This window comes from Alosa pseudoharengus, unplaced genomic scaffold, assembly GCF_046254945.1.
Source record: "Alosa pseudoharengus isolate Yale_2024_CS ecotype anadromous, Long Island Sound unplaced genomic scaffold, YU_APseudo_1.1 YU_APseudo_1.1_scf_8, whole genome shotgun sequence".
Lineage (NCBI taxonomy): Eukaryota > Metazoa > Chordata > Actinopteri > Clupeiformes > Clupeidae > Alosa > Alosa pseudoharengus.
Window position 1 is genome coordinate 23,277,644 of NW_027468870.1, and position 13,873 is coordinate 23,291,516.

The following is a 13,873-nucleotide window of genomic DNA, read 5'->3' on the forward strand; positions in this document are numbered from 1 at the left end:
AGATGTGTACAGTACATGAAACATACCTGACCATTTCTGAGAAGTGACTCAGATATCTGTGCCTTGCTACTTACTGTATTACACACCTCTGCCCCCCCACTGGCCTTGCAGCAGCAGCAGCGCAATAGCCTTTTGAGTGGTGCATGGGCAGAAGAGGTTACATGTTCGCTTTTAGAGAGTGCATTTCTCCCCCTTTTGACAACTCTGCAATTTGCACACACTGTTGAATATTGGTGGTTTTATTGTTACTGTCTTTTTGTCTCAGCCAACAGAAATGGCTGAGAACTGAATGTGTATTGTAAGCAGACAGAACCGATGTTGTACCTAACTAATTGCTCGCAGAAGAGACATCTTAATTAAATCTACCCAGGAAGGTCACATCACTACCTGCCCACGTCCGATCCAACCCCAGACAGGAATGTATGTTCTGTCACTACATGATCTAACCATGAGTGTTTTAGATGTTAGTTCATGGTCTTGGTTTCACTTTGCACTGGGAGAAGGCATTTCTGGGTCATGCAAACAAGAGCTGATACATCTTTTGCAGAACTTTAATTTAAAAGTATCCCTTTGATATTCTGGAGATTTCCTGTTATATAATGGTGTTTGTACCACTAGATCAGATGGCATCTCTGTCAGCATTTTGTTCTTTCAGCTTACACATTGTGAAGACAGCTATCATACCCAGATGGCCAGTGAAGAGAAATGGACTAGCTAATCTTAACACATTACAATTTATCAGTTTACACGTCATCATTTTTCCTTCAGAAACACGGTGGCAATATCACAGAGGAGAAGGAGGTGCAAAAATTGACAGCGAGTGACTCAGAGTCTCTTATGGTGGCTAGGATGCTCAGGAAATTCACCACTAATATTTTCAATGCATTATCAAGCAAAGTAAAACACTATGTAGTAGGTTTGAATATTGTTGAATATTTTCTCCCCTTGAATTGGTTTGTCTTGGTATTACCCATAAAATGTGTGTGCAAGGACAGGTTGTTTGAAAAAGGTTTGTGTTTGAGGACTGCCCAGTGATGTTGGCCCTGGGCATTCACTGAACTGTTGAACTGTTCAATGCATAGTCTGTCTGCCTATTCACCCCCTCCATGTTTGGATACTGTCTGTCCACTAGCCACTTTTACCACTGTCTTTCTGCCTCACTGTTTGCGTGCTATATTAGCACATTAGCACATATGCATAACCCCTCCCTCCATGCCACAGCCGAACTGTGGCCACACTTATACCTTTTCTTAAAATAGTTAAATATATAGATATATAGACTTTACTTTACTTTATTTCTGCATTGTTGCACTGTTGGACTTACTCATTTGCACTATCACCATGACCACTATCACCATTGCACTATCACCATGACACTCATTCACACAGAGCCCCTTACCTTACCTTACTATGCACAGAGAATCACAGGCTCAGTCCCTGCCTCAGTCATTGCAAGCACCTCTGATTGATTAATCACCACTATGTGGATACTGTTTTTAGAATTGATTTAGATAGATGTTAGTTAGTATAATTTGTATTTTAGTATATTTAGCATATTCTTTATCTTCTACTGTCCTTATTGCTTAGTTGTGTTATATACTTTAATTACTCTTTCTGCTGTTAAAGAATGTGTTTGTGTTGTCTGTATGCTGCTGAGACCTTGAATTTCCCCTGGGGATCAATAAAGTATCTATCTATCTATCTATCTATCTATCTATGTCTCTGGATTGGAATCTGGTAATATGAGAATTGTGATGGTGGAATACTCCATGGCTTTCACTCCACGTAAGACTTTGTTTTGTTGTTGCCTACGAGTTCAATGCATAGGCAAGTACAGACACGTGTATACTTTGCTTGTCACATGCACACGTTGCCAGTTTGATGTAATCTTGCTGTTGCATAGATGGTCATGCTTGTGTGTGGATTCCCTCTGAAGAAATGCCTTCACTTATCATAATACCAATTTGTGCCATGGTACATGCGCTATATGAAAGAGAATGGGCACTGGCACTCTGATTGGTTTATTAGATATGACGCCCACATCACACACATGATTAATTAAGAAACATAAGTACAACCCTTTTGAACCATGCGCCTGGCATCTGATCATTTATTCTGCCGTCAAACTAGCAAAAGCTAATCTGGACACACCCTGAATGCAGTTAAACCATATACGCTTCAGACCATGCATTTTAGATCGTCAAAATAGGTCCCTCAGAGTTTCCCCTTTTACATCTCCGCCAGAGATTTCAGAACACTCTCAGACTTGTCTTAAATGTTTCACACTCTTCTTTAAAAAGTGAATGAAATCGTTTTTCTCTCATCAATATACACACAATAAACCACAATGATAAGTATGAGTGTTTTGTAAATTTATTACAAATAAAAGCTATATGGTGCATCCTACTTCTTTTAATGCTCCTTAAGATGCTTCTTAACTTGGCTCCAATTAAATTCATTGGACATAATTAGGAAAGGCATACATCTGTCAAATTGCATCAGAACATATTTGACGTACAGTAATCACAGTTGGAGCTGTAAAGTATGGCTTCTGTTCGCATATGGATACAGGATATATTTACTGACTTGCATTATACGCAACATCACAGTTGATAATAAGAGTGAACTAATCTTACTACACTAAGTTTCAGCAGTAAAACAAATAGTCATGTAATATAGGGATTCTGCCACAGGCTCACATTCAGTAAAATAAATAAAATATCTGCAGGACTATCTTCCTCTGTTTCACCACATGAATTTGTGGTAATACCTCTACAAAAAATATTTTAAATATTACAATGTTTTATACTCACACAAAATAATAAAACAGTTCATATAAAAATAGCGCTTTATAAAAACACAGCAGGAAACAGTTCCCGATTTTTTCCAAGACAACGGTCTCAATTTTAAATTGATAAACATTACATAGACAAGGTCCACATATGTGCTGAGGACAGATGGTTCAGAGTTAATTAAAATCTAAAAATTCAAACTGGTTGCACTTAGTAATACATTCATAGCATTTTGGAGTCAAATAACTATTCTGCAACCATATAAATAAATTGTGCATCCAAGTGTAAGACATTACATGCAAATATGTAGTACTAGAAACAGGTTTCAAAAGATTGCTAAAGCAATTTCACATAGTGCTCTCCATCAGATATAAGCATTTCTGTACTCAGGAAAATTTGATGTATAAAAACATTACATTTAGAGCAAAGCAGCAAATGTACACCAGGTTTGTGGCTTAAGATCCAAAATACAAATAAACAAAAATGAGAAATATTTCAAAAACTTAGCTTAGAGCGGTATAATAAGCAGTTATCTGAGACACATTTCATTTATATTTTCATTTTCTAGGAAATATCCTCAACCCTTAACCAGCTGAACACCATTTGCTGAGCATGATTAACAGCTTTGGTTTTAAAAAACAGCTAAATGCAATCAGAAAACAGACATTATACATTCATATCACACTTTGGCCTGAGCGATAAAAAAATTGTGGCATTCGTGCCTCAGTGGATTGGCTACATTCCCCGAAGATAAACTACAGTAAAATACATGAATAACAAGGCATCTGTTTTAAAGTACTGACAATTTGTAAGGCGTTACCATTTGTAATCAGTTTATTTTGATACCGTAATTTCCCAACTATTAGCCGTGGCTTATACATTGATTTTGCAAAATTTCTTCAGCCATGAGGTTAATACACAGGGTAAATATGGTATTAATATGGTTTTGTTTCTTTTAACTTGCATAAAACACTGTCCTGCGGCTTATACACAATGCGGCTAATACACAGGAAATTGCTCTAAGATGCAGGAGACCATGCAGTGACCTGGCTAAAGGTGACAGTGCCACACGCCTCAGACTAAGACAGGCCAGTAGAATTTGGGGTTGATCGTACACCCCCAGTGAACTTCTACATCATTTTAAGAACCAAATACATAATTACATTGTCACACTGAATGGAACAATATAACATATATTTCAAAAGGAGATGCTGTTATACCAAGATATCAAGATATTCCCCATATCGTTCTGACATGGAACACGATTGCCACCAGTTCACACTAAGCGGTAGCTAATTTAATTAGCAATTTTACAGTGCAAACCACAACCAGTGCATAAGTATGTGAGATATAATTCTATCACCTCAACTTCACTTCTGTTGTGTCAATTAAGGAAATGTCAGGATGCTCTACATAATCAGAGCTTGCACAGCAATGCATTTCCATGCTTGAGGTCCACTCTTATCAAATAAAGAAACTCTTGGTCAGCAACTCATGGCATCGAGCCCCCGCTGAACTAAGAACAAAGAACCTCGCCAACTACGAAATGGAGGTGCTCAAGAAGCCAATATTTCCACTCGGAGGGTTAAAATTTCATCACCTCGCTCAAGACTGAGAAACATTCCAGCTTGCTCAGTCATCGGTGTCAGGTTGAACCCCCAACATGATATGCAAGTCCTCAGCTGAGTAGCCCAATAGGTTCTGGAGATCACAGACAAAGCGGTACACGTAGCGTTTCCCAGGCGTTTTGTGAATAATATTCTTGTCATAATAGTAGCGCAGGCCTCGGCTTAGTTTTTCGTAGTTCATCTTAGGTTTGTTTTTCCTTCGTCCCCAGCGCCGAGCCACCTGTACAAGCAAACAACATATGATTTTTAAAAATGCTGTAGCTGATGACAGTCAGACCTTTATCATAGGTTAAAAAGTGCATACTATATGGTCTAGCAGCAAAGACAGGTGAGCTTACCTCATCAGGGTCAATGAGCTTAAACTCCCATCCATCACCAGTCCAGCTAATGATGGTTTGGCATGCTTTATCTGTCAACAGCTCTAGCAGGAACTGCCATAGTTGTATTGGACCACTGCCTGTTAATCAAAAAAAAAAGAATACACCCCCTGTTTTGTGAATACTTTTTTCCTAATTCATCTCAACTGAATCACTGTCACTGTGTGCATGCTCAATACTGGGGTTAGATGTGATGTATAATCTTTGTTTGCATACAACTAGACAAACTATGTTTCTTACATAGAGGGAGCACACTTAGGACAGATTCAACACACCTGTGAATCCAGCTAAAACAGCTGCAGGTATTACAGGTTTGCCCTGTTCAATGGGCTCATTCCTTTCCAAAATGTAGTCTTTAAAAGAAAGCCCCTGCTTTCCCACATTAAATGGAGCTATGGAGTACTCATCATCAAAGCTGTCTTGCGAAGGAACACGCTGCATGTCAGCCAAAGATGACTGACTGCCCCATGAGCGCAACATGGACTCGGCACCACCTTCAAAGCTGTCGACACTCTCCACTGAGCTTTGATCATGTGATGAAACTGAAAGCAAAAAAAAAAAAAAATGTTTAGCTGTCAAATTTAAAACTTGCAGTACAAACAAAGATTACGTGTCTTAAGAAACACACTCTTAACAGTCTTAACAATTATTAACAGAGTTCTCTTCCATTTATTCAGATCCTGAGTCAAGAGCCAACAATCACAAAAACAGAATAACAAAAACACCAAGAAACTCACTGTGTTTTGAGATGCCAGGCCTAATAGCTGTCATTGTGTAATTCTGCCTGCTTTTGATATAACCAACATTTACAGTGCTCAGCCGGGGTTTGGGAAACATGGAGTACTCCTGATCCTTTGTCAGTGCTGTTTCATCTGAAGTCTCAAACAGCCCCCTCAGTAAGCTGTTGTCAGGTACCTGAAGTGAACACAGACCATCCTCCAATCCAAAGCCTTCTGGAGAGAAAGAACACCATCAGCATCATTCTGCCGCCACACATCAACACACTTAAATGCATCATACAATGGCTATAATTCAATAATATTAAATCCATTGGTAACTTTTTTCAATTGTGTTTTTTAACAGACTTACCAACATTGTTTTTGCTCATCCAGTTGGGAACTGCTTGTACTGCCTGAGCAAAGACATTCGACTCAACCTTTTCATGACACTCTAATTTAAGGAAGACATCATTTGTTAATGCTGTGTACATACATCATACATTACAAACAGTAATATCTATATTATGAACCATTTACCTTTCATCATCTGATCCAAGTGTTCCCAGAGTATTTCACCGACAAAGTCAGGGGCTAGCTCCAGGAAGTTGTCTTTTCCAAGGTTGCAAAGCTCTTGGCCATCCATGTCAAACTTGAAGAAGTTAACATTTGTGAGGCTAAACTCAGTAGATGCCCAGTGCAACCACTTCATGATATGCTGTTTGCTCCACTTGCGCGGGTCTAACAAATGCACAGGAAACACAATGTTCTTCAATTTTTCATGACTTTTAGAGTCATGAGTATAGATGTGACATTGAACACCTAGGAGGCAGGAAGAAGAATGCCAATTATCATGACCTGAGAAATGTGACTTACTGTTTGAGATTCCACAGATGCGTTGCACCTTTGCAAACCCATTAAAACTGTCCTTCAGTGCCTGACTCATGACTGCTTTGCTACATGGAGTAAGCAGTGGTACAGTGCATGTCTCCATGCCTGGTAGGCACAACACAAAAAAAGATATTTCACAACATTTTAATTTAAAAAACAAAAAGCTTTACAAACAATGTTAACAGTGTATGGAAAACTTAATGCATTTATTATGTATTACATGGGAGTAAAGGGTCTATGTGACTCTTATGCTTACCATGTGTAACACAGTCAAGGCCAGAGGGAACCTCTTGGACTGACTGGTCCTCATCTCCTGGCAGGAGATATCCAGAAAACAATGACATATGGTCATACATGTCAATGGCGGTCTGACGCTGAAAACAAGTGTAAACATAGATGTAAACAACACAGACCTCTCGAGTTGCATATTTCCAAATAGAAAATCCATGGAACCTTAACATCATTGAAATGCAATCCGGAAAGCAAACTCAACACTGAGTTGAAAATACATTGAAAAAACATCTGCCAGAAACACAAAGAGAGCGCCCTGAGGGCACTCCCTAGAATGCATTTGCCATTGCAACTCAAAATCATCAGTCTCTTATCAGGGTTTCGGCTTGTCATAACTGGTCGGGAGAATGTGTCCATATATGGCTTTCCTCTTCCGATGGTTTCAAAACTCTCCCTGAGGACTGGCAGTCACCCAGCAACACTGCGTGGGTGGGTGCCTCAAAGAGAAAAACCAAGCACTCTGCAAACCAGTTTAAACTACCAAGGTCTCTCCAATCAGATTAAATATGAAGATCGTGTCAAATTAGCTCTGACTAGAATCTATAGGCTATTACAACAACCTCCACGCTGCAGTAGATAGCCCGTAGCCTACAAATAATACATATTTTGAATAATCTAATTACACTTAAGAAAATTGATTTGGGCACGGCTGGCAACATGTTTTCATTGACAGGTCTTAAGATCGCAGTTCTTACTTTTAATGAGGAGCGAAAACCAGCTGACAGTGGCATCACTTGTTCCATGGTGTAGTCAGACTGAAATCTAGGATATATGGGAGACAAAGATATATATATATATATTTTTTTTTTTGGCCAAACATAGCCTATAGTTCACCTAAATTGGCTGGGTTATTTAAAACAAAATCATGTTACATGGCGATGACGAAAACCCTGCCCGGATCACCTCCAGGCTGAAATTGATGACAGAAATGACTCATCGTCGAGTTGATGGTGGTCCCTTATCTAAAGTGCTGGCTATAACATAGTTTATGAATATTTGATCGTCTTGCCGAAATGTTGGCTTTAGCTATCGAACAAATATAGCCTAACATCAAAATCGCCCTTCTCAAAAGCGAATCATAGCCTACAATTTGAAAACGCAATACAAACTGGCAAGGTTTCACTTATCAGCATGTCTGAGCCCGACAAAAATGTATTGCCCATGTGTTAAATCAAATAGCCAACCTACCTGTTGAAGTAGGCTATTTGTCTCCGTAGTCACGACAAATAGGTTAATTAAAATAGTATGTCTCCGCGTTTTGTATTTGTAAGTATATGGCCTGCTTAAAGGCGTGTAATTCTAAACAAGAAAATAAGAGAAAAGTAAGCCTCAGGTATATTGTTCACGTACAGTAAGAGAGACTGCCTTATCAATGAGGAAGTGTTTGTCGTCTTGCTCTTTTCAGAGCCGTTCAGAGCGCGCACGGACTCGTACGTGGGAGGAGCGATGTGTGGCTATCATAAATGGTGAGTCCTTCGTCGGGACGGCTCTCCACAAGGAAGTTAAACTCAAATGTCTGACGTTATCTTATTATTCGGGACGGGCTTGCGGCTTTATCGGGTTTATTGTGCCTTCTGAAGTCCATACACAAAGGGAAAATGTTGAACGAATATCTAAGCATGTTAACCAGTTTCCTGTAAGCCTATTTCACTTCTCATAGGCGATGTGAAATTAAAGAAATTCACGCCTTTTGATAGGTTATCAAATCGAACTTAATCACAGTATGACAGCACACATGAGCTTCTCTCCAATTATTAGCGTAAATGCATTCCCAATGCTATACAGTAGTACTCTGTCTTATCCTGATTCGTGCAACATGAGGGCAGCTTTGAGCAGAGCTGAGCAACCCAAATATTATCAACCATGTTTTTAATTTAGCTTGAGTCAACCCAGACAAACCTGTTAACAAATTTTAATTTGCTTTGCAGGTTCATCTGGAAAGGATCCCATTGACGCTTGTTTTAAATTATTTTTAATTATGTAGTATTTTCCTCTTGTTTGATGATAGGCTATGCTGCGATTTAGCCTACTAGTCTATCCATTTTGTCAGATTGATACTAACTACACATAGATCAGCATCTTGATTGAAAATGAGTTTGTTAGCCATTACAGGATAGCACAATTGAGAAATTCTTTTTTTCAAAATAGGTATTTCGCCTCAATAAAATGCATATGCATAAAATGCATACATCCCAGAGGTCCATGTTTAATTTTGGATATTTATTTTTATATTGGTAATAGAATATAGAAATTTAAGTTTAACAGCTTCCACACACAGTTGCATTCCGTCAACGCATGCCAGTGGGTGTTCCCGACGTTAGCTATGCAAATGACTTACGGTACTGATCCACTTGCACGAGGACATACACATGGGGTCGCGCTGCCTCCCCTCCTTCAGTCATGTGTGGGCGTTTTGTTTAAAATGTCAGTTACCAGCTCATATTCAGTTCGTTTTAACGTATGTAAAAGTGTTTTTCCACAAATGGACCACAATTTTAGGCATGTACTGTTAGTATACAACAAATTAATAGCCTAAACAAACTATGCAAGCCATTTCGAAATCTTGTTTTAGCCTATTTAAACTACTCAATGCAATCTCAAATCCTCACCAGAAACCCCAACAGTCAATATATTTATCCAAATCCTAGTTTCGTTTGTTTTATGGACTACTAGGTGGTCGTGGAAGAGATCGTTAAAACATTATTTGTCTTGTAAGCTGAACCAAAGTTTCACAGGCACCGTTGTGGTAGAACAAAGGACCTACAACCTCGTCCTTTCATTGGAGAGTCGCCTCGCGTTCAACGGATTAATTTACATAAAGATGGGCTTCGCCCAGCTTTTTGACGCGCAACATATTTTCAAATGCAGCGCTGCCTTCCCGGAATGCTTTAAAAATGTCATGCATATTTGTATTTGTTCGTATCCAGTTTCCATCAGAAAGTGACAAATCTGCAAGCGGCCACATCTGTCAAAGAAACGTCATCACTTGTGGAACGTCACCAACGCAGCCAGAACTATGCAACAAAAGAACTATGCAACAATTTTAGCAAAAATTAATTTTTTTGCCTTAATTAACCTTAATTATGCAGGCTGAGAGTCGTTCCGATGGTTCTACAACACTTTCTGGATTGTTTGGTGGGTTTGTCTCCCCCTATCGCGTTTACGCGGAAAAAACGAACATGCAACTTTCTGGACCCGGTCCGGGTAAATCCAGATGTGACTCAGCGGAAGTATCCAATCGCGCCTTGAAAATGTAGTCAGATTGTAGTTTCGAAAATGCTTTACGGCAGACACACCCCCAAACATGGGACCGGCTAGATAAACAGCCAGTTGCAAGGCAATTGTTGCATTCATCATGGATCAATCGACAAATAAGAAACCCAAGAAGCGACTGACGGAGGAACAGAAGAAAAGGGAGTTTGACAAAAAAAGAGACCAGACACGAGTGAACATAGGGCAAGCTTTTGAGGAATGGTGTCAAGTGAGAGACTCTGAAGACTGCAAAACGGAAGCCAACTTGGCTTTGTTGCTGTTGAAATTGTAAGTAGCCTACCCTTGGGTGAACTTCGTCTTTGTAATGTGGTTTGATAGTCTCTTAAACAATGTGTTTGCTCGACCGTTTTATTGTGAGCCCTGTATGTGTTTAGCTTGGTTTCTTGATGGCTAGCTCGCTAGCTAGTAGGGGTTTAGCGTAGCAGTCACTTGCTACCAGACCATAGTGCTTCTTTACCATGGGTGCCAGTTGCCATGTAACATCGGCACCAGTGTGAAAATGTTAAACCAGAAAGGGCGGGCGTTTTGATGACACTACATATGTCCAACCCACTGCAGGAGATTTAAAATCTGACTGATCAAAAGCAGCAATAGGAGAGACAGCACATTGCGACAATCTTTAAATCCTTAAAGTCATTTAACACCTGCTAGAGTTGACTGTAGGTTGGAATGCAATCGGTTGCCATAATAGGCTATCCTAAAATCCAACGATAAAAGCATAAAAGCAGGGACAAAGCATGAAGTCATTGAACGTCGGTCCTAGCAAGCTTTTACATTATCACATTATAAACTACTGTTAGCCACATAACATTTAGAAGCTGGACATGGCGAACATAGCTAAACGTAAGGACAATGAACTCTTACCTTTATGGTCTACAAGTTATCCATAGTTAGTAAACTGTTATTTCCGTCATGCATTCTTCTCGATATGAGCTAGTTAGAGATAGAGATAGCCTTGGTATATTCTTCTAAATTCTTCAAAATTTCACGCCAGAAACACTTTGTTGTAGCCTATGGACCTTGCCCAAAACTTGCGACAAAAGGGCTTTACTCTTACAAACTGTATATAACTTTATATATAAATAAATAACACACAAATCCATCAACTAACATAGGGATAAGCCTTAGGTGGGTGGGCCACCGGAATACAAGCTTGACCAGGCCAAGGTTTCAATACCACACGTGAGCTAAGGCACACCACTTTAGAGTAGAACGAAACAAAACAAACGAAACAAAATAAACAAAACGAAAAAAGTGTCTAAAAAGCAGCACCTTCACATTCATACACATTCAAGAGAACAGCAGCTGACAATTGGATTGGCTGTAGCCTCTTTTTGAAGTCTAGCAGTTGGGTGAGTAGACAATGTTCCGGCGCTTCACGCATTCACCAGAGTCGCTGAACGCTCCTCTGCGCTCATCATTTTAGGCATTCCAAACATGTTTCGGAAGCGCATGGCATGGATCGCCACTGATTTGCATATTTTCCTAACAAAGTAAGTGGAATGGACTCAATATGGAAGCACACATAAAAATATGCAATGAATAGATTGATATATAGATTATATATAGATTTTCGACATGGTAAAAGTGTGTGTGTGTGTGTGTGTTCGGTAAGTTACGGTAAGAACATATGTGGCCGCTAGGGGGCGCTTATATTCTACCCCAAGGAGCAACCACACCCGCCAATAAAACCCGAGCAGAGGCAAGCGTTTAGTAGAAAAGTATACAGTTTTATTTTTAAAAGTGAATTCGCTGGTGCGGGAACCCTCGTGAGGGCCAAAAGCACTGTCTCGGTCCCGGGAGTCTCTGGCCACTCTCCCCAACTCAGCGCCCACACTGCCCCGGACTAGAAGGGAAGACAAAGGAACAATTAGCCAGGGTCAACCACTTACAGGTACAGGGGCTGACGAGCCGTTGGCTAAAACACAGGCAAGGCAATAGTAGTAGGCATCCAGTATGAAAGTCGCTAGCACAGTACAGGGGACTGATGAGGCATTGGCGACAACACAGGCAAGGCAATAGTAGGCATCCAGTATGAAAGTCGCTAGCACAGTGAAGGGGCTGACGAGTCATTGGCTACAACACAGGCAAGGCAATAGTGGTAGGCATCCAGTATGAAAGTCGCTAGCACAGTACAGGGGGCTGACGAGTCATTGGCTACAACACAGGCAAGGCAATAGTAGTAGGCATCCAGTATGAAAGTCGCTAGCACAGTACAGGGGGGCTGACGAGTCATTGGCTACAACACAGGCAAGGCAATAGTAGGCATCCAGTATGAAAGTCGCTAGCACAGTACAGGGGGCTGACGAGCCGTTGGCTACAACACAGGCAAGGCAATAGTAGTGCACGTTCACTCTGAGGCTCGTCTGAGCGATAAGACTTAGCAGCTCTGACTATACTGGACATACACTAATTGTCACAACACTTTGATCACAGTAAACGAGGGGGGGAGACGAGAGACGGGCAAACGCTGACGGTATTCCTCAAGTGTTCTACAACTCGACCAGTCGGATTAAGTGGGAGAGTTTACTTAGCTTGCCATAGCCCCAAGTGACCTCCGGTCTCGTCTGATGTGGTTGTCCACAGCCCAAGGTAATCGGTTCCCAATCCACTCGTTGTCGTTGTCAACTCCTCCTTACGAACTCCCAAGTTGCGTCTCTTCTGAGGTATTCCAAACAGCAGTCCTCTTCACTCGGTAATCCGGAGCGTACCACGAATCCACGTCTCACCCCCACAAGGTGCCCCAAACACTAAAAGTCACATGCTTAAAAACACATGGTCCATGGCTGTAAACCAATCACTAAAACCCACACATTACCGCTGCACACCTGTACATAGTTAACGATAAAAACAACAATTAGTGCTCATGTCTGCTTTGTTTATGTCCGCCTGGTAATTCTTCCCCCTTGGGGGGGAAACAAACCCTGGAAGGTTAGTTCCCCCATGCTACGTGCCGTCACCTGGTGACACATATATTACTACTGACATTGGGTGGCGTGGGATCTACAATTAGGTGTTAACAATATTACTACACTAGGTCGAAGTACTCCTAGGTGCTATTGCGCCACACATTGTAGTTCTCCTGTTTATTCGCTTGGAAAATCGCCACGTTTCATGTTGTGTGACCTTACACATTTTTATCAACTACTCGTGCAACTGTATTTAAGTAGGGAAAACGTGGATGTTTTTGATTACTTCTATCTATGGCTACGTCTGAGCCCGCTAGCATAGCAACATGCTAACACATTCGCGCCGCGCACCAGAGCGTTTGAGTGCACGTACCGACACGGGAGAGGTATGACTCAACTCGTGAAAGTTAAAGTAAGAACATATATTACTACTGACATTGGGTGGCGTGTTCCTTTAAGTAAATCCCTTACCTAAGCCTTAAGGGTCATACTTAAGGGAAAAAACTTAAGGTGCTTTGTGCAACTGGCCACTGACCTTTAAGCCCTTTGATCCAGCTTCAGTGGACTATTATCTTGAGGTTCACCCAGACTCAAATTTATTTTCATCACATGATATCTCCAATCTTCTTTTACAAAGAAACCCAGTTTAAGAATGTGTGTGTATCTATGCCTCTTAATATGTTCTCTACTTTCCATCTGAATATAAGAAGTCTTTCTAGTAACTATGTTCTAAGAACCTGCCCCAGAACCTTGTGTTACTACCTCCAGATGGCCTGGCACTCAGCTTGGGGGACCACCACACCCCACCCTTCCTCTCCATGCACCTGATACAGGAGCACCCCCTGTTGTACCTTCAGCCTGTCCCAGTTCCTGAGCAGCACTCGGCTAGCCCCCAGCAGTGCCTCTCGGACCTCCGCGGTAGGTGCCACCCCTGATGACCACCCCCGTCTCACCTGGGCCATTGCTGGACCTGTCCCTGCTGCTCCGCCCAATCAG

At 41.0% G+C, this 13,873-nt stretch overlaps 1 protein-coding gene across 2 annotated transcripts; it reads right to left on the bottom strand.

Annotated features, from left to right (window-relative positions):
- Positions 1 to 2,355: 2,355 nt before the first annotated feature.
- Positions 2,356 to 8,073, bottom strand: ets2 (v-ets avian erythroblastosis virus E26 oncogene homolog 2). 2 transcript variants are annotated; one of them, XM_076273716.1, is made up of 10 exons: positions 7,884 to 8,073; positions 7,391 to 7,457; positions 6,661 to 6,778; positions 6,390 to 6,509; positions 6,054 to 6,254; positions 5,887 to 5,967; positions 5,535 to 5,747; positions 5,073 to 5,339; positions 4,759 to 4,877; positions 2,356 to 4,640 (listed from the first exon to the last, which is right to left on the bottom strand). In XM_076273716.1, the coding sequence occupies exons 2-10, from the start codon at positions 7,436 to 7,438 to the stop codon at positions 4,425 to 4,427; spliced, it is 1,383 nt and encodes a 460-aa protein (XP_076129831.1). In that variant the 5' UTR covers positions 7,439 to 7,457; positions 7,884 to 8,073; the 3' UTR covers positions 2,356 to 4,424. The 2 variants fall into 2 exon arrangements, with proteins under 2 accessions (XP_076129831.1, XP_076129830.1); XM_076273715.1 differs by having other exon boundaries at positions 5,535 to 5,750; positions 7,884 to 8,072.
- Between the last annotated feature and the right edge of the window lie 5,800 nt (positions 8,074 to 13,873).

Coding starts and splice junctions, on each gene's coding strand:
- ets2 (XM_076273715.1), bottom strand. CDS start 7,438: ATGGAACAAGTGATGCCACTGTCAGCTGGTTTTCGCTCCTCATTAAAA. Junction 5,751..5,886: donor GATGAGCAAAAACAATGTTG/GTAAGTCTGTTA, acceptor CTTTCTCTCCAG/AAGGCTTTGGATTGGAGGAT. Junction 4,878..5,072: donor TGTTTTAGCTGGATTCACAG/GTGTGTTGAATC, acceptor TTTGATTAACAG/GCAGTGGTCCAATACAACTA.